Genomic DNA, 25,047 nt, shown 5'->3' with positions numbered 1-25,047 from the left:
ACTAAATATAATTACAATGGGTGAGTCACATAAAGATTCCCACATACAGATGTCATAACGAAATGAGCTGTAAAGAACAAATCAGTTTTTAGTACCAGGCTGTAAACATGTTTATCTCTGCTGTAAAGTTGGGATTGTAACATGGGCTCTATGGGGATTGACTCACTTCAGGAGCCAGCCTCAAGTGGTCATTATGGGAACTGCAGCTGCTTTTGGCACTTGTGTTTTGGTTGAATCTTTCAGCTCCTGAGGTTTCTGTCTGATATAAACACAACATTTCCTGTTGCTGCTGCTTCACATGAAAGTTTTCCATCAGCAAACCAGCAGGAGGCTTTTATTTTGGAGCAGCTACAGGAAACGCAGTGTATTTGTTCCAGAGATTCTCAGTGCTTTGTTAGTGGTTGTAATCATTAAAAGAAGATCTACACAACAAGATGTGAACATGTTCTGCAGGATTTTATCAGTGGATCAGTTTTAAATGTTGCAGTGATGAAGAAACAGACACAGTGAGCTGTTTAGATGAAGAGCTGCAGACGAGCTGCTGAGGATCCACCTGTTCTCTCTGCTGTCAATCAAACACGTACACTGACACACAGTCAGAGGCTGATTTGGACTTTATAACCTGTAACTCTTTATATTTTCTTACATTGATCTTTTTTGGCAGTAAGATAATCACCAGACTGTCAAATGTTCTTGGTTTCATCTCACACTTTTTTCTCTTTTGTGTGAAAGGTGGTCTGCAGGAGGTTTTAGATCAACATAAGATCAGTCTGAGGACGAGATGTGAACGTGTGACTGAAGGAAGTGATGAAACAGGAAGTGGAACCCTCCTCAAAAGCATCTACACTGAGCTCTACATCACTGAGGGACAGAGTGAAGAGGTTAACACCCAACATGAGGTCAGGCAGCTTGAGACAGCTTCCAAGATGGAGACCCTCCATGACACTCCAATCCAGTGCCAGGAAATCTTTAAAGCCTTAAAACCTGACCAACAGAGACGCATCAGAGTGGTCCTGACGAACGGCGTCGCTGGTGTTGGAAAAACCTTCTCAGTGCAGAAGTTCACTCTGGACTGGGCAGAGGGCTCGGAGAACCAAGATGTCAGTGTGCTGATTCTGCTTTCCTTCAGGGAGCTGAACCTGATCAAAGACCAGCAGTACAGTCTTCTCAAGCTGCTCCATGTTTTCCATCCAACATTACAGAAGCTCACAGCAGAGACGCTCGCTGTCTGTAAACTGTTGTTCATCTTTGACGGCCTGGATGAAAGCAGGCTTTCACTGGATTTCACCAACCATCAGGTTGTGTCTGACGTCTCTCAGAAGTCATCAGTCAACGTCCTGCTGATGAATCTCATCGAGGGGAAGCTGCTTCCCTCGGCTCTCGTCTGGATAACTTCCCGACCTGCAGCAGCCAATCAGATCCCTCCTACATGCGTTGACAGGTTAACAGAAGTACGAGGCTTCACTGACGCCCAGAAGGAGGAGTACTTCAGGAGGAGGTTCAGGGATGAAGAGCTGTCCAGCAGAATCATCTCACACATGAAGACATCCAGGAGCCTCCACATCATGTGTCTAATCCCAGTCTTCTGCTGGATCACTGCCACAGTTCTGGAGCACATGTTGACCACAGGCCAGAGAGGAGAGCTGCCCAAGACCCTGACTGACATGTACTCACACTTCCTGCTGGTTCAGACAAAGAGGAAGAAGCAGAAGTATGATGAGGGACATCAGGTGAGTCCTCAGGAGCTGATGGAGGCTGACGGGGAAGTTCTTCTGAAGCTGGGGAGGCTGGCGTTTGAACATCTGGAGACAGGAAACATCATGTTCTACCAAGAAGACCTGGAGCGGTGTGGTCTGGATGTCACAGAGGCCTCGGTGTACTCAGGAGTTTGTACTGAGATCTTTAAAAGAGAGAGTGTGATCTTCCAGAAAACCGTCTACTGCTTTGTTCATCTGAGCGTTCAAGAGTTTCTGGCTGCAGTCTACATGTTCCACTGTTACACAAACAGCAACACACAAGTACTGAAGGCTTTCCTACCAGACATTAAACTCAAGGACTCAAACACAAAGTCTTTTCATGAGAAGATTTCAGAGCTTTTTCGAAACCCTGGCCCATCCCTGGATGACGTTCTGAGGAGCACCATGGAGAAATCCCTTCAAAGTAAGAGTGGTCACCTGGACCTGTTTGTTCGCTTCCTTCATGGCCTCTCTCTGGAGTCCAACCAGAGACTCTTAGGAGGCCTGCTGGGCCGGACAGACAACAGTCGACAAACCATCCAGAGCGTCATCAACAACCTGAAGAAGATGAACAGTGATGAGATCTCTCCTGACAGAAGCATCAACATCTTCCACTGTCTGACTGAGATGAACGACCACTCAGTACATCAGGAGATCCAAGAGTTCATGAAGTCAGGGAGCAGATCAGAGAACGAACTCTCTGTGATCCACTGCTCTGCTCTGGCCTACATGCTGCAGATGTCAGAGGAGGTTCTGGATGAGTTGGACCTGTGGAAGTACAACGCATCAGAGCAGGGACGACAGAGACTGATTCCAGCTGTGAGGAACTGCAGAAAGGCTGGGTAAGTCCAGATGTGATTAACATTATAAATCAGCGTTCATAAGTAGTTTAGTTCTTTAAATATCAACATTATAATATTTGTATTACTCTGAAATGTATTATGAAATAAATATTTAAAAATGTGTTTATTTTAAAAATGATCTGTTAGTTTTATTCGGTCACAGACGTTCTTGAGCTGTTTCAAATGTTTTGAATACAAAAATGTTTTTCACTCCGTTTTGTTTCTCGCCGTCAAGTTCATGAAAGAAAAGCTTTTCTATTGATTTCTAATATGTGTCACATTGGACATTTTCTTTACTATACAGCATTGGTTAATGAAGGCGACACGCAAACCTGGTGCAACAAATACAGGACTTAAGAGTTTGTTGTTGAGCTTTTATCACAGCAGCATTGAATCACAACATATAGCAGTATTTTACAGTTATCAGGGAAATGATTACTACATGAGTAGATTGTGCAAGGTGTGCTATATAATCACTAACTATAACCACTGTTCTTAAACGTTTAAAATAAGATCAGTTTCATTTTCTAAAGCAGATTTCTGAAGACAGAGAGAATTACTTTCATGCAGTTATTTCTGTCATGTTTCTGGTGATGGTTTTGGATCCACTTCAAAGTGAGGACAGAGGATGTTCGAGGACGCAACACTCTGCTTTCATTTTCTATTTCTACAGTGCACTTTATTTGATCTTGTGATGCTCTGTATATATCCAGTATTTCTGTTGTCAAAGCACTTTGTCAACTTATTTCTACAAAGTGCTGTAGATAAAGGAGAAGTGTTATTAGTGTTATTCAGATTGAGTATCTCATGTTTGCTGCAGCTGTTGAAGAACATTTTGAAACTTTGGGATCAAATGTTTTCAAGTTTTATAGTCAAATGTTTTGTAGTAAGTTTTTATAATCCAATGCTTTAATGCTCTCAAGTAGAATCTTGAGCTGAGCGACTCGCTGGGCTCATTATAAAGCCAGGTGCTGATAAAGGGGTGGGAAGCCAGCTGTCTTATCTGATCTAGAGATAAGAAACCAGGTGTCCCCCGCTAAGGAGCCCCCCCTTATCTGATGTACAGCGTGAGAACGCGCCTAATTAGCGTTTGTATGGAATTGTCCTGCTGAAAAGTTGTAACTGTGTCCAACAAAAGTGAAAGGAAACCGCCTGAGGGCAGAGAGCCAAAGTTTGGGAGCTGAGTGCCAGCAGGAGGTGACACAAGTCTGTCTTTAGCAACATACTTGAACTCATTAGGCAGAGGACTGACGATGAGAAGAAGTGTGTCCAAGCCCAGCGAGGGAGGGGCTTCAGAGTGTATAAGACCGAGCGGCGAACATGTTTGCAGTCTCATCTGGATGACACTCATTGATTTATTGATGTATCAGTTTATCTGTGCTCAATAAAACTTTTGCTGCATCACATTTTGCTATATCTCAGATTCTTTTTGAAAGTTTTTTTGACCTATTTTGAAGAGTTTTTCTAGCAAGTTTCACGATCTATTGGAGATCAAATGAAGTTGCTGACAAGAGGGTTTTGGGAGCTTTTTGGCCACAACACAGCCGCTGTGGCCACAGGTGCAAACTATGGGATCATGTTGAGTGCTGTAACACAGTGATTTGGTAGCACGAGCAGAGAATCGTCATCAGACCTGCAAACTGATTCAGTGATGTCAGTTACACAACAACATCTCTGTACAGTTTGCTAACATTAGCTAACATTAGCTTCTGTAAACTGCTGCTCATACGACAAAGACTGTCACAGTAACACCCCTGAGTGTGTTGAACTGAGCTGTGGTGCATTTAGTTGCTCATGAATTCCACATTGTAGAGAGGGAGGTTGTGTTACACGGCTGTGTTTGAAGTGTTTCCTTATATTCTGTTACTCACAGAAAGAAGCTGACAGGTGTTTCTCTCTCTTGTTGCTGTAGAGAAGAGTAGGAGCAGGAAATGCACAGCTTCCACCAATATTTAAGGTGTGATGAATATCTCAGAACATTCTGGTCAAATTCACACTTTCTAAGAGATCGTATACACACCAATGTTATTTCTCTTAATACTGATACACTGAGAACATCTTTCTGAGGACATCATGTTCACAATAATGAAACCTTACCGGTTTGTTAACTGTGTTTGTTTGCTGAATAAGTTCTTCAGATGCTCACAACAGAATGTAGACGACAAAACTTCATGCACTCAGCTGTCACACACATCAAAATGTTTGATTATAATATTATTTAAATATGTTGACGTCTAATACTGTTAATAGTTTCCGTTCGTTTCTTGACACTTGACAGCAGTCACTGAATTTTCCCACGCACGCAGGTGAACCTGAAAGCAGCAGGTAGCCAGCAAAGACAGATCGTCTTTCTCGACTGTAAATCTGAACTAAGTTTTAAAAATGGTTTCTAATCAAGACGGCCTCATGCTAACTTTTTGGAGACAGACATTTTCTCCTCCTTTATCTGCATATTAAAGCAAATCAAAGGTTCAAAGTGTGCAGGTACGAGAGGGAGTGAGGAGGAGGATTGTTTCATGTCAAACACAGATCAGATGAGCTGAACCCTGAGGTGAACAGCACGTTTAGATTATTTAGTCTGATGTGTCAAACTGTCATGAAGTCAACACAAAGTGTCTCTTTCATTATAACATATCATGTCATTTATGTGTCATAAAAGACTTGCTGCCTGTGGACTGTCAGAGACTCACTGTGAAGTTGTGGCCTCAGCTCTGAAGTCCAACCCCTCCCATCTGAGAGAGCTGGACCTGAGCAGCAACTATCTGCAGGATTCAGGAGTGAAGCTGTCTGCTGGACTGCAGAGTCCAAACTGTAGACTGGAGACTCTAGAGTAAGTTTACTGACTGTAGCATGTAGTTGTTGGTGTTCAATTCATGTCCTCGACTGAGGTTTCAAAGTTTTGGTTCATTAATCTTCAGGATCGACCTGATCACAGATCTGAAGAATTGTTTTCAAAAATGTTCTGTCTTTCCAAACGGCTGAACGACAAGTAAAGAAAAGAAAAGAGAAATTCAACGTTTGAAAGTTTCCACTCGACTCACATTGGTGTCGATCACACAGTGAAGATGATGTCAGTACTGACGAGGCTGTAGTGTGTGTGAGGGACGTGAACGATGTCGTAGATCTGATGATGGCAGATGAAAACAGGCTGCAGAGAGTTTGAGCTTCTGTGTGAACAGACAGAGAGACGGGGTCGATAAAGAAAAGAGAGACATGAATGCAGAGCTCAGTAAAGCTGAAGGTAGGAACTGTGATGATCTTCATGGTATCAGAAGCTGACAGCCCACACAGCTGCTGTGGTGTGGTGTGCATCAGAGCAGAGCTAAGAGTAATAAACAGCAGCCTAACAGCAGCCACAACAACACAACAGAGCAGGATTCAAGGTCTGTTTGAAGGGTTAAAAAAGGACTCTGATGTAATGAGGACAAAACTATCAGTCATAGTGTTTGTGATTGACAACATGAACAGACTGTAAATAGATTTTATTGATCAAAGTTCAGTCAAACTTTAGAAGCTGGATAAAGATGAAATGACACATCAAAGTCATTTGAACAGGTCAAAAGGTTCAGCATCCTTCAGATAAACAAGTGTTACAGCTGCTTAAAGCCACATGAAGTGATGATTCTGAGTGACAGCATTAAGTTGGAGTTATCTAAGGTTCTATATTATTTCCTGTTATTCTTTCTAACAGATCAAAGTGTTGCTTTGTTTTCATGTCAGCATTGAGGAATTCTCTGAAGAAACAGACCTTTAGATTTCAGCTCAAACAAATCAATAGTGTGCACCAGAAACATGTTTGTCTTAATGCAGAGGTTCATATTGATTCAAGTCAGTCTCAATACAACACTCCCATTCCCACATGCACATATATTTCTGGAGTGATTTAATGTCTGTCATCATTCCTTCTGTCCATACTGTCTGTGAAGAAGTCCTCTTCTAACCTGACTCCAGTGTTACGAGATGGAGGACAAACATTCACAGTGTGTCACTTTACAAAAATGACTTTTACAGTTGAGCTTAAACTAATAAGAGGCTTCAGCAGACTGAGCGACACATATCAAGTGTTTAGTGTTTGACTGTCTGCTTGTTGAGCTGCAGTGGAGGAATAGTGACTCAAAGAGTGAATTTGGTTGTGAATAGTTTGAAACGTTGGTGGACACACACTTGATTTGGCTGACTCAGACTGCTGAAGCTTCATATTAGTTTCACATGAACTTATGGAGTTTCTCCTGCTGTGTAGTTTTGTTAGGAAGGGACCACTTCACACTCACTGGGGACAGTAGGAATCATTACTGCCACTAATGAGTCTTTAATGTGCAGAAAGCATGTGGCTGTTATTTTAAGACTTCAACAAATGTGGACATGTCCTTTTTATTCCATAGACCTACTAAGCCCCAAATACAGTAAGAAGAAGGTCATTTAATAAGTGAATGAATGAACAGTGTTTAGTCCAACATGTGTGATGTGTTCATGATTCTCTAATTACAGACGTGACTGAGATCAGCAGCATGTTATGAACCTGTGCTGACATGAAAAGGTGTTTGAATGTTCTGTTGACATTTGGATGATGACTGCAGAAGGCTGACGTTATGATGATCCACATAACACACTGGAAAAGTCACTCCACTCATTTGAAGGAAAATCTGCATTTTTATCTTCATCATTTATTCAGATTGTGGAGCTGCTGGTTGTCAGAGATGAGCTGTGCTTCTCTGGCCTCAGCTCTGAAGTCCAACCCCTCCCATCTGAGAGAGCTGCAGCTGAGCTACAACGAGCTGCAGGATTCAGGAGTGAAGCTGCTGTGTGGTTTTCTGGAGAGTCCACACTGTAGACTGGAGACTCTGAGGTCAGAAACCATGTTTTACTTCTGTGCTGAGATTAATATGATGTGAAAGTTGTGTTGACACTAAAGTGCAGACATAAGGCTGATATTATACTGATCCACACTGAGTATCTTAATGCTAAAGTCTATTTTCTTCTTCACTGCTTTAGTCCATTGACTGTAGCAGAGCAATGTTGAGTTCCACATTTAAAAGCTTGATAGAAGAAGAAAAATCCTACACTGTATAATTCACTGTGAACCTCTGAAACACCTGATTTCATCTTTTATTCCACATCATGTTTTGAAATCAATCAGTAATAGATACATTTATTAATGATTTCAGTTTGTAGCAGCAGAAAATAACAAATATATTCAGTATTTTCTTTTCCAACATTTAGATGCAAATATTTGTTTGTTGTAACGACTGAAAAGTTTAAAGTGAAGATGCTTTGAGTTTCTGGCTCCACTATTTCTAAAAGAAATACTGTCCATGTCTTTGTTCACATTCCCCAAAATTCATTGGGACATATTTGGCATCTTGGAAACTTTAGTATTTTGAGTGGACTCTTCAGTTGTTTTCTGCTGCTTTTGATTGTATTTCTTGTTTATTGTGTTTGGCTGCACAGCATGAGTTTGTATAGATGGAGCCACTGGTGCTTCTTGTGTTCCGCCCTGAACAATGAGGAGAAATAATCCCACAGTGATTGGGTGATGTTTCCTCAGAGACATCTGGAGTGAAATGAGGAAAGTGCTGTGATTTCCCGGTACGAGGGTGGACACAGAAGCAAACCATCTCACACTTTCAAATGAAAAGACCCTGAAATGTTTGAAATGGGTCAAAGTATGAGGCCACAGTGGCAGTTTTTCTTGAAGCACTATTTTTAATGATCAGTCACAAGGGGTAGCAGGTTTCTGGATGTTTCACAGAACAACCTAAAACCAATAGGTTATCAATATCAGATCTTCATCATTCTTTCTACACATATAGTGTAGACTCTTCCAATCTCTATTCAAAAAGAATTCTGATCATGCATTAGTTTGTCTTTTTCCAGTCTTCATATTTTGCAGATATTAGTGACATTTTCTCTGGTAATGTCAGCTGCAGCTGATTCAGAACGCTGCTGCTAGAGTCCTCACTAAGACCAAGACAGTAGATCACATCCCTCCAGTTGTGAGCTCTTTACACTGGCTCCCTGTCTGCCAGAGAATAGATGTCAGAATACTACTGTTTACAAAGCGCTGATTGGTGTGGGGCCAAAATACATTTGTGATCTACTGACACAGTACGAACCATCCAGACCAGTCAGGTCGTCCGGGACAGGTCTGCTTTCTGTCCCCAGAGTCAGAACCAAACATGGAGAAGCAGCGTTCAGTTTTTATGCTCCGTATATCTGGAACAAACTCCCAGAAACATGCAGGTCTGCTGAAACACTCACTTCTTTTAAACCAAGGCTGAAGACTCACCTGTTCACAGCTGCCTTTTGTTACATTATTTTAATACATTTATTTGAATCACTATTTTTGATATATATTATTTATATCTGCACTGTAACTTTAACTGTGATATTTTAAACTTAATTTCTTTGACTTGAATTGATATTTATTGACTTTTAATTGATCGTATATTTGAACCTATCACTTAATTCTTTTAGCTGAATCAATATTTAATTAGGAAGGTCAGGCGAAGGTCAAATATAGCAGCAGCAGCCTAACAGCAGCCACAACAACACAACAGAGCAGGATTCAAGGTCTGTTTGAAGGGTTAAAAAAGGACTCTGATGTAATGAGGACAAAACTATCAGTCATAGTGTTTGTGATTGACAACATGAACAGACTGTAAATAGATTTTATTGATCAAAGTTCAGTCAAACTTTAGAAGCTGGATAAAGATGAAATGACACATCAAAGTCATTTGAACAGGTCAAAAGGTTCAGCATCCTTCAGATAAACAAGTGTTACAGCTGCTTAAAGCCACATGAAGTGATGATTCTGAGTGACAGCATTAAGTTGGAGTTATCTAAGGTTCTATATTATTTCCTGTTATTCTTTCTAACAGATCAAAGTGTTGCTTTGTTTTCATGTCAGCATTGAGGAATTCTCTGAAGAAACAGACCTTTAGATTTCAGCTCAAACAAATCAATAGTGTGCACCAGAAACATGTTTGTCTTAATGCAGAGGTTCATATTGATTCAAGTCAGTCTCAATACAACACTCCCATTCCCACATGCACATATATTTCTGGAGTGATTTAATGTCTGTCATCATTCCTTCTGTCCATACTGTCTGTGAAGAAGTCCTCTTCTAACCTGACTCCAGTGTTACGAGATGGAGGACAAACATTCACAGTGTGTCACTTTACAAAAATGACTTTTACAGTTGAGCTTAAACTAATAAGAGGCTTCAGCAGACTGAGCGACACATATCAAGTGTTTAGTGTTTGACTGTCTGCTTGTTGAGCTGCAGTGGAGGAATAGTGACTCAAAGAGTGAATTTGGTTGTGAATAGTTTGAAACGTTGGTGGACACACACTTGATTTGGCTGACTCAGACTGCTGAAGCTTCATATTAGTTTCACATGAACTTATGGAGTTTCTCCTGCTGTGTAGTTTTGTTAGGAAGGGACCACTTCACACTCACTGGGGACAGTAGGAATCATTACTGCCACTAATGAGTCTTTAATGTGCAGAAAGCATGTGGCTGTTATTTTAAGACTTCAACAAATGTGGACATGTCCTTTTTATTCCATAGACCTACTAAGCCCCAAATACAGTAAGAAGAAGGTCATTTAATAAATGAATGAATGAACAGTGTTTAGTCCAACATGTGTGATGTGTTCATGATTCTCTAATTACAGACGTGACTGAGATCAGCAGCATGTTATGAACCTGTGCTGACATGAAAAGGTGTTTGAATGTTCTGTTGACATTTGGATGATGACTGCAGAAGGCTGACGTTATGATGATCCACATAACACACTGGAAAAGTCACTCCACTCATTTGAAGGAAAATCTGCATTTTTATCTTCGTCATTTATTCAGATTGAGGGGCTGCAGTTTGTCAGAGATGAGCTGTGCTTCTCTGGCCTCAGCTCTGAAGTCCAACCCCTCCCATCTGAGAGAGCTGCAGCTGAGCCACAACAAGCTGCAGGATTCAGGAGTGAAGCTGCTGTGTGGTTTTCTGGAGAGTCCACACTGTAGACTGGAGACTCTGAGGTCAGAAACCATGTTTTACTTCTGTGCTGAGATTAATATGATGTGAAAGTTGTGTTGACACTAAAGTGCAGACATAAGGCTGATATTATACTGATCCACACTGAGTATCTTAATGCTAAAGTCTATTTTCTTCTTCACTGCTTTAGTCCATTGACTGTAGCAGAGCAATGTTGAGTTCCACATTTAAAAGCTTGATAGAAGAAGAAAAATCCTACACTGTATAATTCACTGTGAACCTCTGAAACACCTGATTTCATCTTTTATTCCACATCATGTTTTGAAATCAATCAGTAATAGATACATTTATTAATGATTTCAGTTTGTAGCAGCAGAAAATAACAAATATATTCAGTATTTTCTTTTCCAACATTTAGATGCAAATATTTGTTTGTTGTAACGACTGAAAAGTTTAAAGTGAAGATGCTTTGAGTTTCTGGCTCCACTATTTCTAAAAGAAATACTGTCCATGTCTTTGTTCACATTCCCCAAAATTCATTGGGACATATTTGGCATCTTGGAAACTTTAGTATTTTGAGTGGACTCTTCAGTTGTTTTCTGCTGCTTTTGATTGTATTTCTTGTTTATTGTGTTTGGCTGCACAGCATGAGTTTGTATAGATGGAGCCACTGGTGCTTCTTGTGTTCCGCCCTGAACAATGAGGAGAAATAATCCCACAGTGATTGGGTGATGTTTCCTCAGAGACATCTGGAGTGAAATGAGGAAAGTGCTGTGATTTCCCGGTACGAGGGTGGACACAGAAGCAAACCATCTCACACTTTCAAATGAAAAGACCTTTTTGCAGATCACAGATCGACTCTAATGCAGTTCAAATGCAAAAATACAAAATGATTTTAATGATGTAAAATTAAAGTCTTTCCTCATGTTGATCTATTTTAAGTGTGTTACAGTATTTTAAAGCTTCTCTTATTTGAATCAGTCCTCATAAATGTTTGATCTTTTGAACCTGATCACAGATTTGAACATCATAACAGACCAAGCAGCACTAAACTTTAACTTGTATCAGACTGAGAGTGTGTTATATTTGTCACACTTGCAGAGTTGAAGAGGTGAAGTCACTGCGTCTTTATTGAAGTAGCAGCATGTTGTCATTAATATTAATGAGAGCTCTTTTTCACTTTGTGTATTTCACACATTTGAACCTGCATCCTGTTGTGTTCAGGTGTTTGGAGTTTCCATTTTCTGAACTTTGACCTTCTTCACCTTCTTCAGCTCTGAACACATTATTAAACATTCAAGGATTTCATGCAGGAACATTGTATTCTAAAGTCACATCATTTATTCTTTATTCAGATTGAGGAGCTGCAGTTTGTCAGAGAGGAGCTGTGCTTCTCTGGCCTCAGCTCTGAAGTCCAACCCCTCCCATCTGAGAGAGCTGGATCTGAGCGAGAACAAGCTGCAGGATTCAGATGTGAAGCTGCTGTCTGATCTGGTGAAGAGTCCACACTGCAGACTGGAGACTCTGAGGTCAGTCCATGTTGGTTTCAGCAGTATTGTACTAAACACAGTTATTATCACAGCAAAGATCCAGTATTGTCTGCTAAACCTCCAACCCTCCCAGTGGCTGCTTTCCTCAGTGAAGCTGTGAGAGGAGAACAGAGACAGGCTTCAGGATTGGACAGAAACACAGAGAGAGAACAGACAGCCAATCAGATCAGCACAAAGCGTGTTGTGATCACATGTTGGATTTGATGTTAAGACAACTGGGGTCCGTTTCAGAAAGCAGGTTCAACAAACCCTCAGTCTAACCCCGGACTGTGGTTTGACTTACTCTCAGTTAAAATTCGCTGGCTCTTTGGTTCCAGAACAGCTGATCAGAGTTAGTTCAATCAACTCTGAGTAGGTTCAGCCGGAGTTAAGTGCGTGCACGCTGACTATAATAGTCAGCATTCATGGAGCCCCGATACCACGATTCACCATGGCAACGGTACACAAAAAGAGGTACTCCTACGTCACACCAGTGGAGCTCGAAATCATCACGCGGACGTTCAGCGAATACGAGCATGTTTTTAGAAACATAAAGTAACACGGCTGCAGCTGCAAAAGAGAGAGAAGCGGCGTGGGAAGAAACTGCTGCTCGAGTGAACGCGTACGTTTGAACTGGTCTATTTATTTAATACTTAATCACGACCGGAAGCTAAAATGTATCTTAATTTAGGAGCAATGCAGCGGGAGAAAAACGTACATGGAAGCAGTTAAAAATAAAACACCAGAACATCATTCAAAGGTGCGGCTCAGGCAGAACAGGCTCATGGCTGAACCTCACTTCAGTCATATTTGAAATATTAAACTCATGAAATATCATTCAGTGGCTGTTTTAATGTGCATTAGCTTTATCCCTAACATGATGCTGACTTCACATACATTATAACTTATGGTGATTAAACTGAATGTGTTAGTTTAAAACATTTCCAATAACTTACGGCGTCTTTTGAGTTTGAGTTCATCTGAGCGCTCTCGGCAGTGGTGGTGGAAAATCTCAAAATGATGACTTTGACACAGATTTGTCTTTTGATTTTTTTATCATAATTATAAAAGACGTTTGCAAAGGGGTCAGAGCAGCACAGAGACGCTACGTTTTTTTTATTTGTAACCGCTCAAACACACGCGAGAGACGGGCTGAATGAATGAGGAAGTAATGAGGGTTTTATATTCTAGAGGGAGGAGACAGAGCGAAACTCTGAGCTTCCTGAAGAAAACCTGCTCCCCACCAGGTTAGGTCCACAGACACGGTTACCATAGGAACCAACTCCGAGTTAAAGTTACCTCTCTTTCTGAAACGGACCCCTGTTGTTGTGGTCATGTGTACAGGACATGAAGCTGGATCACAGCTGACAGCATCACAAGATGTTTAGAGACAGTGGTCGTCGTTCATCAAACTGTCGTTCATCAAATCTGATCTCAAAGTGTTCGTTCTCTCATTTCAGCACTAAACTATTGATCAGTTCATCTTTGTCACAGCTCTGAGATCAGTCTGCCTGAAGCCTGTAAATCACTGTCTGTTATTACACAGAACCACAGTTACATTTAGTAACCATGGTCTGTGTACAGAACAGAGCCTCTGCTGAAGTCCAGAAATCACAGCTGATGTTTCTGCTCTTCAGTCTTTGCATGAACATGAAGGACTTTTAACATCATATATAGTTTATATATCTGTCCATGTGACGGCAGCTTGTCCAAACATTTCTGTGACAGACACCATTTTTACACACTTTATGTGATATTTCTCATTTTAAGCACTTCTACTGAAGTAGTTACACCATGTTCTGGGTGAATACTCTTCTCTGATTGGCTGCAGGGTGTCAGTTACTTCCTTACAATGGACACCTTTAAGTAGTTCTGGATACGTATACGCTGGCTACGTAGCATCAGCCTGTTTCTACAAGGACTGACCATGGCAACGGGTACAAAGTCAAAGCCTGTGTTTACAGTTAATGCAGCTTGGTAACGAGCTAACATCTAACCACAACAATGAGGGACTTCAACAGCTCTTTGACCTTATTGGGAGGATCTGAGAACTTTGCTGACTGGGATGCAGCTGAAGAAAAGAGAGAAACTTTGATTTACAGCACTGAGGAGGGAATTCACTAAGAATGAATTACGGGGCTGATAGCTCCATAAACTGCGCATCATTTGCACCCGCTATCTGCTGCGTCTCAAGGTTCCATTCACAAAGCAAATTGCTCTGATGATATTCAAGCACAAACACGCCCATGAAGTTTGGCAGCTCCGTGCAGTTTGCTCTTGTTTTGTGTCTGATTGTGAAGAGAAGCTGTCTGCACCTCCGCTCTCTGCTGCGCCGTGCTGCGCTCTCAGGCATTAACTGAGCTCCACACTGACGGATCTCAGCTCCATGCACAGATCGTTGATGAGCAGGGAGAGGAGGGGGCAGCTCTTTTTACAGCGTATTGTAAACTCCAGACTCGACAGGTGTTCACTAGTTTCACTCCCTGTAACGCAGCTTCAGTTCTTCAGACGAGCGCGCACCAGCAGCTCGTCCATATAATAATCCCCGTCACGTGTAACGGCTCCAGACCGTCTTAGACTTAGACTCAACTTTATTGATCCCTTTGGGATGACTCCCTCTGGGAAATTCAGTCTCCAGCAGCTTATACAGTACAATACAATAGGAAAGAATCAGCACACAGAGGGTAAAAAATAAAGATCAAAATATATATATCTATCGATATATATATATATATATATATATAAAAAAGTACAAAATTAGATAACAAAATATATAAAATATACACTCTTAGAAAATGTACAAGTAAACAGTGGGTAGGTTATTGCACTGTGGTGAGAGATTATTGCACATTGACAGATTTTTATTGCACATATGACCCTTTGAGAAATAAATAAATATTACTATTGAATAAAAGAAGTTAACTACTATTAACTTTGTGAGGTGAATTAGTGGCTACCGCTTGTGAGAGAGTCTGCACACATGTGGAAAGTGTGCCCGTGTGCAGGGGTTGAGCCTCGCACGGCCCCGGACTGATTGATCTTCCGATTATAATAATAATGACAGAAACATGACATATAATACTGCTTTACTATAATAGAGGGAGAGACGGCGCGGGACAGAGACAGATGACCCAGAGTGTGATCTACAAGCTGTTTAGTGGAATTTATAACAATGTGATCCAGCAGTGAGCAGTTTGTAATCCTGCAGCGCAGCGAGGACACAGATCTGTGTGTGGTTCTCAGGCTCTGCCTCTGACTCAACAGGGTCGCGATCGCTCCCGTATTTCCGCGCACAACCTTTCTAAAGAATAAAATACGTCTCCACAAGCTGTGAATGAGATGAGCAGGAGGTGATCCATGCGTAGTTTATCAGAGTTATCATGAGCGCTCGGGGAGGAGACGGACGTTAGGAGAGGAGCAGATATGACACAGATGTGTGTGTTTTGCTGCTCTGTACCTGAATCAATAACGTGGCGATCTGTCCGTATTTCAGCGCACGTTTAAAGTATAAACTTGTCTGTCATGCTGTCATATGTCCATATTCTGTGTAGTTCATATATTTCACAAACACAGAGCTGTGGAGGCATCAGGCTTCATGATCAAACAAAGTTGTTCGTACAAATCCTGATGTTGATTTCGGGACAATGACTCGGCTGGTTAGCTACATAGTCTTGTTGTTAATGTCAAATGATATTTACTTTATGTCAACTGTTAATCATGTTGTTGACTTTAAGTCTTGCTAGCATACCGTTAGCTTTCTCGCTCACAGAGAAAATATCTCCTGTTTCCAGGTCAAATCTGAGACCTGTTCTGTTTCCGTTTTTATTGCATAAGAACCTTATTAGGTTGTAATGACTGTTCCAGGTATTAGTCAAACCCTCAGGTGTTAGCGGCTCTGGCCTCCATGAGTCCACAGATTCCTGATAACGGACACGTCGTCGGGCGTTATCCAGAAAAACTGTCACAGAGAAACTGATTTGAATCCTGAGAGAAGTGAATCCATCTTTACAGTGAGCAGTGAATATGTCTGTGTTGCTGCAGTCATGATGCGTTCAGGGTCTCTGAGCAGTGAAGTTCCACTGTGTACTTAAGTCCTGTTAAGACTTGTGGTGTGAACAGACTGAAGTCTCTGCTGGTCTTTAAACTGGATGTGCTGCATCGCTGACTGACAGCTGATGAAGGGACTCTCTGTAAACACTGATGTATGACTTCTGTTGTCTGTCTTCTTCTCTCATCAGCTGGAGGCCGTATTGATCTCTGTCAGAGTGTGAGCGATCAGGTCGATGGTCGTGTTGTCAGAGGATCAGCTGTGTCCTGATGATCCAGAGGGTGAAGCAGCAGCATCAGCTCGTGTGTGTGGAGGCTCTGACTGGGCCATGTTACTGGGAGGTAGAGTGGAGAGGAGAGCTTCATCCAGCAGTGACTGACAGAGGACTCACACCCAGTGGAGACGACTCTCGGTGCTGTAGTCTAAACTGCTCTGAGATCAGCTCCACTGTCAGACACAAAGTCCACCATCATCCCCGTGTGTTCCTCTGGCTGTGACAGAGTATCATCACAGTATGTGGACTGCTCTGCTGCTGCTCTGTCCTTCTACACAGTCTCTGCAGACACACTGAGACTCCTCCACTCCTGCTGCTCCACCCTCCACCACCTCCTCCACCCTCCACCTGGACCTGGACTTTATGTAGTCTTAATTTCTGAACCAAAGTGACTCTGCAGGTTAGTTCTTTTTAGGACACATTCATCACTCATTTAAAGTGCACACAGGTGACATGACTGTGATCTGGTGTGCAGCCTTTGGTTATCTGTTTTTCTCTGTGTCATACCTGCACACTGTTGAATGATGGAGAACATTATACTCTATCGAACAGACTGATCACATTATGCATGAGAGTGACATTATGACTCAGTGTACGTTTCTCTTCTGTATGTTCACATTCTTGTTTCATATGAATAAACCGTTATATTCTGTAACAGACGGCATTATGAGCAGAAACCAGTGAGCTGACACCACAACCCTGATGAAGGTGTTAGAATGGAGATAAACTTCACATCACTTTCTCTTAATGCCGCACGTTGAAATAAATGAGAAGGGCTCCAATAAGATCAGCGAGCCTCTAAAATGTCAGAGCCCCCGCCTGCATCAACATGTGAGCTGAATGTTTCTTTCCTCTGTGCTGAACAAACAATATTAAAGACAGTGTTGTTATTATTCCAGCTGATTCTTAGGCCCTGTTCACATTTGGTATCAGCATGTGGTTTGTGTGATCCGATCACAAGTGGTCAGCTCTAAGCACAGCTGTTCACACCTGGCGTGAACGAGCCTCTCGTCTTCAGTGACCACTTGTGATGGGATCTCACTTTCCCGCTCTGTATGCAAATAAACACGGAGCCTCGTTCACCTTCATTAGACTTTAAAAAACATCAAATAATAAGAAAAAACATGATGCAGACTCACAGCACAGAGAGGGGGGGGCTGCTGAGCACGAGCACAGAGGGAGGGAGGGAGCGGGTGAGTACGGACTGAAGTGATGACGTGATATAAAACTGTGTTTGCTCATGAAGCCTGATGCTCCTCTGCAGCTCTGTGTTTATCAGTGAAATATATGAAGCACACAGCAGACTGGAGTCTCTGTTAACAGTGAAGAAACAGACAGAAAGTTCTGCGTGATGAACACACAGATCCACGTTATGAAACCTCTGTCTCCTCCCCGCGCTGCGTTATTATAAACTGTGATGAGCGGCTCGCGGGCACAGACTGTACAAAGATATATACATACATACTTTACATATATAGTCATTTATATAGCAATAGCAATTTTATTTATAAAGCACATTCCATTACAGGTAAGCTCAACGTGCTTTACACTGGGGGTAAAACAGGAATGCAAAAATACAACCATGAACAACATAAACATCAAAGCAGTTAAACGGTCATCAAATGTACATTAGACACACCACATAGCAACCAAACACACACACACACACACACACACACACACACACACACACACAACACTGCACAGGTGATCACATGTACACACACACAAAGTAACTATTCACACGCTTGGGAGAATAGATCGGTTTTGAGTTTGGTTTTAAAGTAGAGTTGTGATGGACCTCAGGTCAGCAGGCAGCTTGTTCCAGAGAGAAGGACCACAGTAACTAAAGGCCCGCTCACCAGACCTAGATCTAATGCTAGGTAGAGCTGAAAGACCTCCACCTGATGACCTGAGGGGCCGGATTGGGTTGTAGTCGGTGAGCAGGTCAGAAATATATACGGGAGCTGAACCATGACGTGCTTTGTGGACTAATATTAGGATTTTGAATGGGATTCTGTATTGTACAGGGAGCCAGCGAAGTGTTCTGAGTACTGGAGTGATGTGTTCAAATGTTGTCGTACGTGTGAGGACTCATCACTTTGGATGAGCTGGAGGCGTCCTGCTGATTGTTCGGACGACCCCGCATATAGAGCATTACAGTAATCTAACCTACATGAGATGAATGCATGGATTAATGTGTCAGCATCGGGTTGGGATATGAATGATCTGAGTTTTGATACGTGTTTCAAGTGGTAAAATGCTGTTCTGGTAATATTTGTAATGTGTTTCTGGAAGCTCAGGTCCGGGTCCAAAATATTGATTTCTGACGTGCTCACTGTAATTCAGAGACATTGATTCCAGGTGTGAGTCCATCATCTGTCTCTGATTTTTAGGGCCAACTACGAGTATCTCAGTCTCGTCTGTGTTCAGTTTTAAGAAGTTTCTGGACATCCAGCAGTTAATGTCACATGTTGGCCTCAGTTTCACCTCTTTCTTCACGCAGCCAATCCCATTGTACACTTCCATTTAATCACAGTGACTTATTATAAGCACAATGTGCTATTTTCTCATGTGAATTACTGGGTATATTGCCTTATTTCAAGGTTATCGCAGCAGCATTGGATGCTACATTTAACCCCATTTTCAACATCATGAAAATTATTCTGAAATCTTTTATTTATATCAGAAAAAATGTTGTTTTCAGAGGTCGAACTAGTTTTAAGATTTCAGGTGTCTTTTGTTGAACTCAAAAGTAGTCCACCAACTGTGACAACACTTTATAGAAAACCTCTCTAATTATAGTTTATATGAGTTCATTGTGACCAATTGGCACTGAACTGAACCCAGGAGCGACACACAGACAAAGGTGCGAGGTTCAGGGGGTTCATTGTTCACACAGCGGTTGCTCAGGAAAACGGGGCTTTCAAAGTCCGTGTGGTGTTCTCAGCTGATCCAGGTGGAGTGAGGTGAGTCTGTAGAAGCTTTGATGCTGAGCTGGAAGAGGCACAAGGAGCTGACGGGAGGCACGCTCTGAGAGCTGGCATACTCTGGCAGCCTGCAGGTTCCAGTGTGTGGCTAATGAGCAGCCACTGATTGCTACCAGCGAGCTGCGGCTGCGGAGACGAGGCTCCGGTGCCTCAGGAAACCACACCCCCCAGCCTGCAGCGGAGAGAGGGAGAGAAACACCACACCACTGCCCCTACACGAAAAAGAACAGAAAAAGAACTACAAATCCCAAAAGTAACTCAAACTGGAGACAAAAAAAGAGTCCAACCATGACATTCATATCATAAACTGTATAATCACATAGAAGCAAGGACAGTGTGAATATAATACTAGTGAAAAGAAGAAGCAGAAAAAGACACTGTGTGAATCCTCTGTTAGTTGTTGGTCCTGAAACTCACACATGCACTCAGAGGACATATACACATGCATCACTGTGTGGAGTCACAGCCACACAGTAAAAGGGTTCAGGCTCACACACTTCCATCATTCTCACATGTGAAGTTATTTTCATTCTCAGTCTCTTAAAATGACATGAGACCGTCTGTGTGTTCGCTTCAGAAGGAGTTTAAGAGCTCTTGAAAAAGACGATCACTAAACTCAGCCAGTGTCACTAAGTTTGTCTCTAATGAAAGCTGCATCGTGGAGCTTGTATCTGGTGTGCACATTAAAACACAGGGATCCAAGAGCCCTTTAACCATTGAATGAGTGCAGGCTGAGTGGACGACGGTACAGACGATTGGATGGATGTGCGGATGATTTCTCTGAACAATGAATGAACATAAATCGATGTATCGCCGTGCATATTTAAACAAAGACAAACAAAGCAGAGGAAATGTCTGATGTTATTAATGCATCCTTTACAGTAAACAGAGAACCTCTTGGCTTCTTCAGGATCCAATCATACACACAGAAATTAATACACCACAACAAAATAAACATTTCACTTAGAATAATGGATTTACTGACAGGCTTAAACTTGTCAGGTGACTGCCCTTTGTCCAACTCATCCGCCTCAATGAGCTTCAGAGTTTCCATCAGCTTTAACTGAATCCTTCATTCTCTGTGCAGTTTCAGCTCGGTCACAGACAGAGGGAAACACCATGATCACAGCCAGCCTTTATATAACCTCTGACCTCCTCCCTGCGCTGCCATGACTGTGAGTTACTCCACCCACTCCTGCCTCAAGGAAGATCAGCCTTGAGATTTGAACAGCTCGTGTGATAGTACACAAAAATGTGCACGGCTTTGTCATCGCTTTAATTACATTATATTCATGATGTTCTCTTTTCCTTTGAGTCACCTGCTGCTGTGTCTCCTTCCTGGTTTCTTCTTCTCCATCATCCATCATCATTACGTCACCGCCACCTACTGGATTGTGTCAGTTTAACAGTGTCAAATATTTACACTGTCCACCCAACGTGATGCCCTGTCATGTCCCATTCTATAAACCAGACTCAGCTGTCTGTGTGTGCATGAATCCTTCCCTCAGTGTAATATCCAATTCCTCCGCAGTAATGTCCACGATGTCCAGGAACCTCCCGGCTGCATCCAGCTCCGCTTTAATCCTTTCCCTTGTACATCCACCGACAATTCATGACAATGAAAATGAATGCAAGTAAACATTTTTTGTCCGTGCAGATATTTTGATGAGCTCCAGTGTTTCCCCGCTCCTCTTCCTTCTGCTCAGCCATCCCTTCATCAGTTCTCTCCATCCTTCTCACAGCTTCAGCGTGTGACAGTCCCCTCTCAGCTCTGATCCTCTTCACTCTCTCCTCCTTCAGTCTTTGTGGACACTGTGAGGACCCTGGGAAGTGATTTCCCTCGCAGTGAAGGCATGCTGCTTGATCTTTCTCTTCTTTACACTTAAAGTCACAGCAGCTGTTTTCCCCACATCCTCTGATTCCTCTACACACAGCAGCAACATGTCCGTCCTCCTGACAGCAGGAGCACCTGAGAGGAGCTCTCTCATACGGCCTCACTCTCTCAGGCAGCTCTCCTCTAAAGACACACACACTGATGTAGTGTCCTCCTTCTCTCCTTCTTGTCATTCGTCTTGCTTCGTTCACTCCTGGAATATCCAAAACAGAATCCACCTCCACAGACAGAGGCGCGACACGTACCCCCCCTCCTCCTGACCTCTGCTCCACGTGGGAAGCAGGTGACACTGCTGAGGTCTTTAAATGATTATATTTCAGATCTTTATCTCTCTGCTGCTTCGACATACATTAAACCATAACCATCCCACTTCTGGTTATCCTAACAGATCTCACTTTCCCCACTTTTTCTCCAACAAACTTTCCTACCACATGTGGATCCTTGAAAATCCCGTCTGTTTGGGTAACAGCGATCATTCCAACCACATACACGTCCTCCTTCCTCCTCGTTCGACTGCCATCACTTGAAATACTGTCCTTTCTCCTTTGCTTTTTTTATTAATATATCCTGAAGTGTCTTCATTTTCATTTCCAGGCTCTGATTCCACTACGTGACACGACTCGACCTTTGACCCTGACCCCCTGTTTCTACTGTCATTCCTGTCGCTGGTGAGACATGGACGAGGAGCGGTTAATTCATGATGTTGGATTAGCTCAGATGCTCACAGTTGATGTTTTATTTCTCACACAAAAAGCCTCTAAACATCACAACTTGAACTGGAACTTTTGTAACAAAGCTGCCGTGAATTCAGGCACATGAGGCCACAACAATCACAGAGAAAGCCTGCGAGATCATGGAGGGACTGTTAATGCAACAACAAACAAACACATGCAGAATCCATCTGTAGGCTGAAAGTCGTCATGATAAACAGGCCGTCATGAACACTGAGTTCAACACTTGGTGGGTTTTTTCCATTTACATGGCGGGAACTCAAACTGTACTTTATAGACACATACATTCTTAGGTGAGGTCTGAGCTGCGGACCTTTTTGCGTCGACAGGCAGCGCCCGGATGCATCGGTCCAGTACCACGTGTTCCAGTAGCGGCGGTCCGTCCCCTTCGGCCAACCAGTTTCTAGTGCGGCGCATCAGTTCAGCTACCTGGGGCCGCAGCAGCTGGGCGGGGTCATAGTACCAGGAATGGACGCGTTGGGCCCGAGCTGGCAGACTGAAACCATACCGGGTCAAGATGGCGGCCTTCAAGGTGGGGGAGTCGGCTGCTTGTGCTGCTGTCAGCTCCTGGCAGGTCTTCTGGGCTTCCCCGGTGAGGAAGGGAGCCAGGATTGCTCCCCAATCTGCTGCTCGCCAGCCTTCCCTCGTGGCTGTCCTCTCAAACACCTCCAGGAAGGCCCCAACGTCATCTTCAGGAGTGAGCTTGGTTAGCACATCTCTGGGTCCTCTGGGCCTCTCTGCCGCCTGTGCTGGTTGCTGTGCTAACCTAGCCAGTGCTCCCTGCAACTCAGCCTGGCTCTTTAGTAATGCAGCTAGTGCCTCCTCCATCTTGTGTTTACTTTCCCTGGAGTTACAGCGAAAAAATCACAGTGCCCGCATTCTCCACCATATGTAGCAATGGAGGAGAAACCAGACTGGCACACAGGGTTTGTTGAACAAAAAAAATCACAGGCGTTTATTAATCCAAGGGAAAAGGGCAGGGGAGCAAACAAACTTAGGTTCTTCCCTAATCGGGGTAGTCACTTTCCTGTCTTTGTCGGGTGGTGGTCCTTCTGTAGAGATGGGGAGGTCACAAGAGAAGGGTCAACAGCATTTCACTTTCAGGGTTTCTTCTCCTTACTTTCTTCCAGTCCTTTCAGTTCCCCTGCTTCTCTGCTTCTGTCTGCTCCTCCTCTCCTCTTCTCCCAGCAGCCTCTAATCACAGATTGTCTTCAGCTGGGCCACCTCCAGGTTTGGCTGAGCTGGCAGTGTAGGTAGGTCTGATTACAAACCGTGCCCAGCTGGTGCCGGCTCCGCCCTGCTCTCTGGTGGCCTCTGCTGGTGGTGAAGCAACAGTGGTGGGGAGAGACACCACATAGAGGTATCAATCGTAAAGTAAATGTAATGTCACTCTGCCTGTCTCATGTCGAGTATCTCTGTCCGGGTACTCCATTATCAATGAAATAAGTACTTTCAGGTTAAACTCGTAAGAGGAAACTTTCTCTCTATTGAACAAACTTGATCAACATCTGTTCACATGGAGCCCCTTGACTGCTTCATGTATCCCTTCTTCTTTTACCTTGCACATGTGTATATGTGAATCTATTTCTGATTCTTCTCCTGTTAGTCTGTGTCATTGATTAAAAGCTTATTGAAAGTGAGGATGCAACATGAAGGTGTTCTTGTATTTAAAGACACTTTTTTTTAGCTTTCTCAGAGTGGACAGGTTCAGGTTCAGATGATCAAAAGTAAATCAGATAATTAACTTGTTTTTTATTCCGTATGCAAGAGGCGCCCTCTGCTGTTTGTCCATGGAAATGCACTGCACTGGACAATCCTGCTGCATTAAAGAATCATATTTCATACTTATTCTACTTTATTTCTCTCACACAAAGTTCACTCTGTTTGCTTGTTTTATAGGACAAAAACCATAAATTAAATCTTTTATAATTATCTTACTTACCTCAAGTGCTAAAGCATCCCCTTCCAACCTTTCCATCCAGGAAAGGAGGGCGCTGGCATCTCTGCCAAGAGACAAGAACATCACTATCTTTCCAGCGGACAAAGGAAAAAACACAGGGATGCTTAACACAGAGGACGACCATTCTAAGATGACAGGGCTTCTTAGTGACACGGCCACTTATGAAACCCTCAAACGAGATCCAACTAGCAGCTATAAGAAAAAGGTTATTGATTTCCTACAACTACTTGAAAAGGTAAATATGAGAGAAGACACATATGTACAAAACATGCACTGTTTACACATAAGATACATAGTTGTTAGAGCGCGCTTCTGTTTAATCACATATTTAACCACAAAAACAAAACATCCATGGTTCAACTTTTACTTAAGTAAAAATAGCAAAACCACAGTTTACAAATACTCTGGTACAAGTTCTGCCTTCAAACTTTGACCTAAGTGAGACAACAGAGGTCTTAACATATTGAAATATGTCAAATATTCTATTTGAAAACATCATCATGATTATTGTGTTTTGTATTAATATGCTGAATCTTACAAATATTGACTCAGTACATCTTTAAAATAAATGAAGTATAAAGTGCAATATTATAATATTCCCCTCTGTACTGTAGTATAGTGTTGAATAAAGTACTGTAAGATGTGATTAGTTAGTATACTAAGTTGAGTTCAAGTACCTCAAATTTATCGTATGTAATTTATTTAATTTTATTACAGGCTTAAAAATGAATATGCCGTTTATTTCTACTGACAGAAATCATTGAAGATTGGCTCCAGTGGAAATGATGATGGAATGCTGGCCTATGCTGTTCACAGAAATTCAGGTATTGCCAATTAATGCAACACATTCCTAAACCACATCACAAATGATCATTTTTTGGTGGAGATTACAATGTTTCCTACTGTTTTACCAGTCTTTTATTAAGTCTCTAGAGAGTCCATCATTATGGAAAATGGTCAGAGGAAGTAGGCAGAGTCTAAAGTACAGTAAAGCATTACATTTACTACTGTTTGAATAAATTAAGTAGATTTTTTTTCTTCCTTTCGGTCTGCA

The 25,047-nt window shown here is 42.4% G+C and overlaps 2 protein-coding genes across 2 annotated transcripts in view; both read left to right on the top strand.

Annotated features, from left to right (window-relative positions):
• LOC138591637 (NLR family CARD domain-containing protein 3-like) overlaps positions 1-25,047 on the top strand; it is a 62,454-nt gene that overhangs the window by 5,459 nt on the left and 31,948 nt on the right. Inside the window, exon 7 of the mRNA XM_069662282.1 lies at positions 733-2,578. Coding sequence (XP_069518383.1) covers positions 733-2,578 — 1,846 coding nt within the window. The remainder of the gene's footprint in view (positions 1-732; positions 2,579-25,047) is intronic.
• Positions 7,257-16,261, top strand: LOC138591108 (ribonuclease inhibitor-like). Its single transcript, XM_069661624.1, has 4 exons — positions 7,257-7,424; positions 10,438-10,611; positions 11,923-12,096; positions 16,216-16,261. The coding sequence occupies exons 1-4, from the start codon at positions 7,276-7,278 to the stop codon at positions 16,259-16,261; spliced, it is 543 nt and encodes a 180-aa protein (XP_069517725.1). The 5' UTR covers positions 7,257-7,275.

Source organism: Semicossyphus pulcher, unplaced genomic scaffold (assembly GCF_022749685.1).
Source record: "Semicossyphus pulcher isolate SPU_LCO1_2020_fin unplaced genomic scaffold, fSemPul1.0.p SCAF_14, whole genome shotgun sequence".
Lineage (NCBI taxonomy): Eukaryota > Metazoa > Chordata > Actinopteri > Labriformes > Labridae > Semicossyphus > Semicossyphus pulcher.
The sequence above is the reverse complement of the archived record's forward strand: the minus strand, read 5'-3'. Positions and strand labels throughout refer to the sequence as shown.

Excerpts from the sequence above, each read along its gene's own strand:
- LOC138591108 (XM_069661624.1), top strand. The coding sequence starts at position 7,276 with ATGAGCTGTGCTTCTCTGGCCTCAGCTCTGAAGTCCAACCCCTCCCAT. Across the intron at positions 7,425-10,437 it reads TGTAGACTGGAGACTCTGAG|ATTGAGGGGCTGCAGTTTGT; the intron begins GTCAGAAACCAT and ends TCATTTATTCAG. Across the intron at positions 12,097-16,215 it reads TGCAGACTGGAGACTCTGAG|ACTGAAGTCTCTGCTGGTCT; the intron begins GTCAGTCCATGT and ends TGGTGTGAACAG.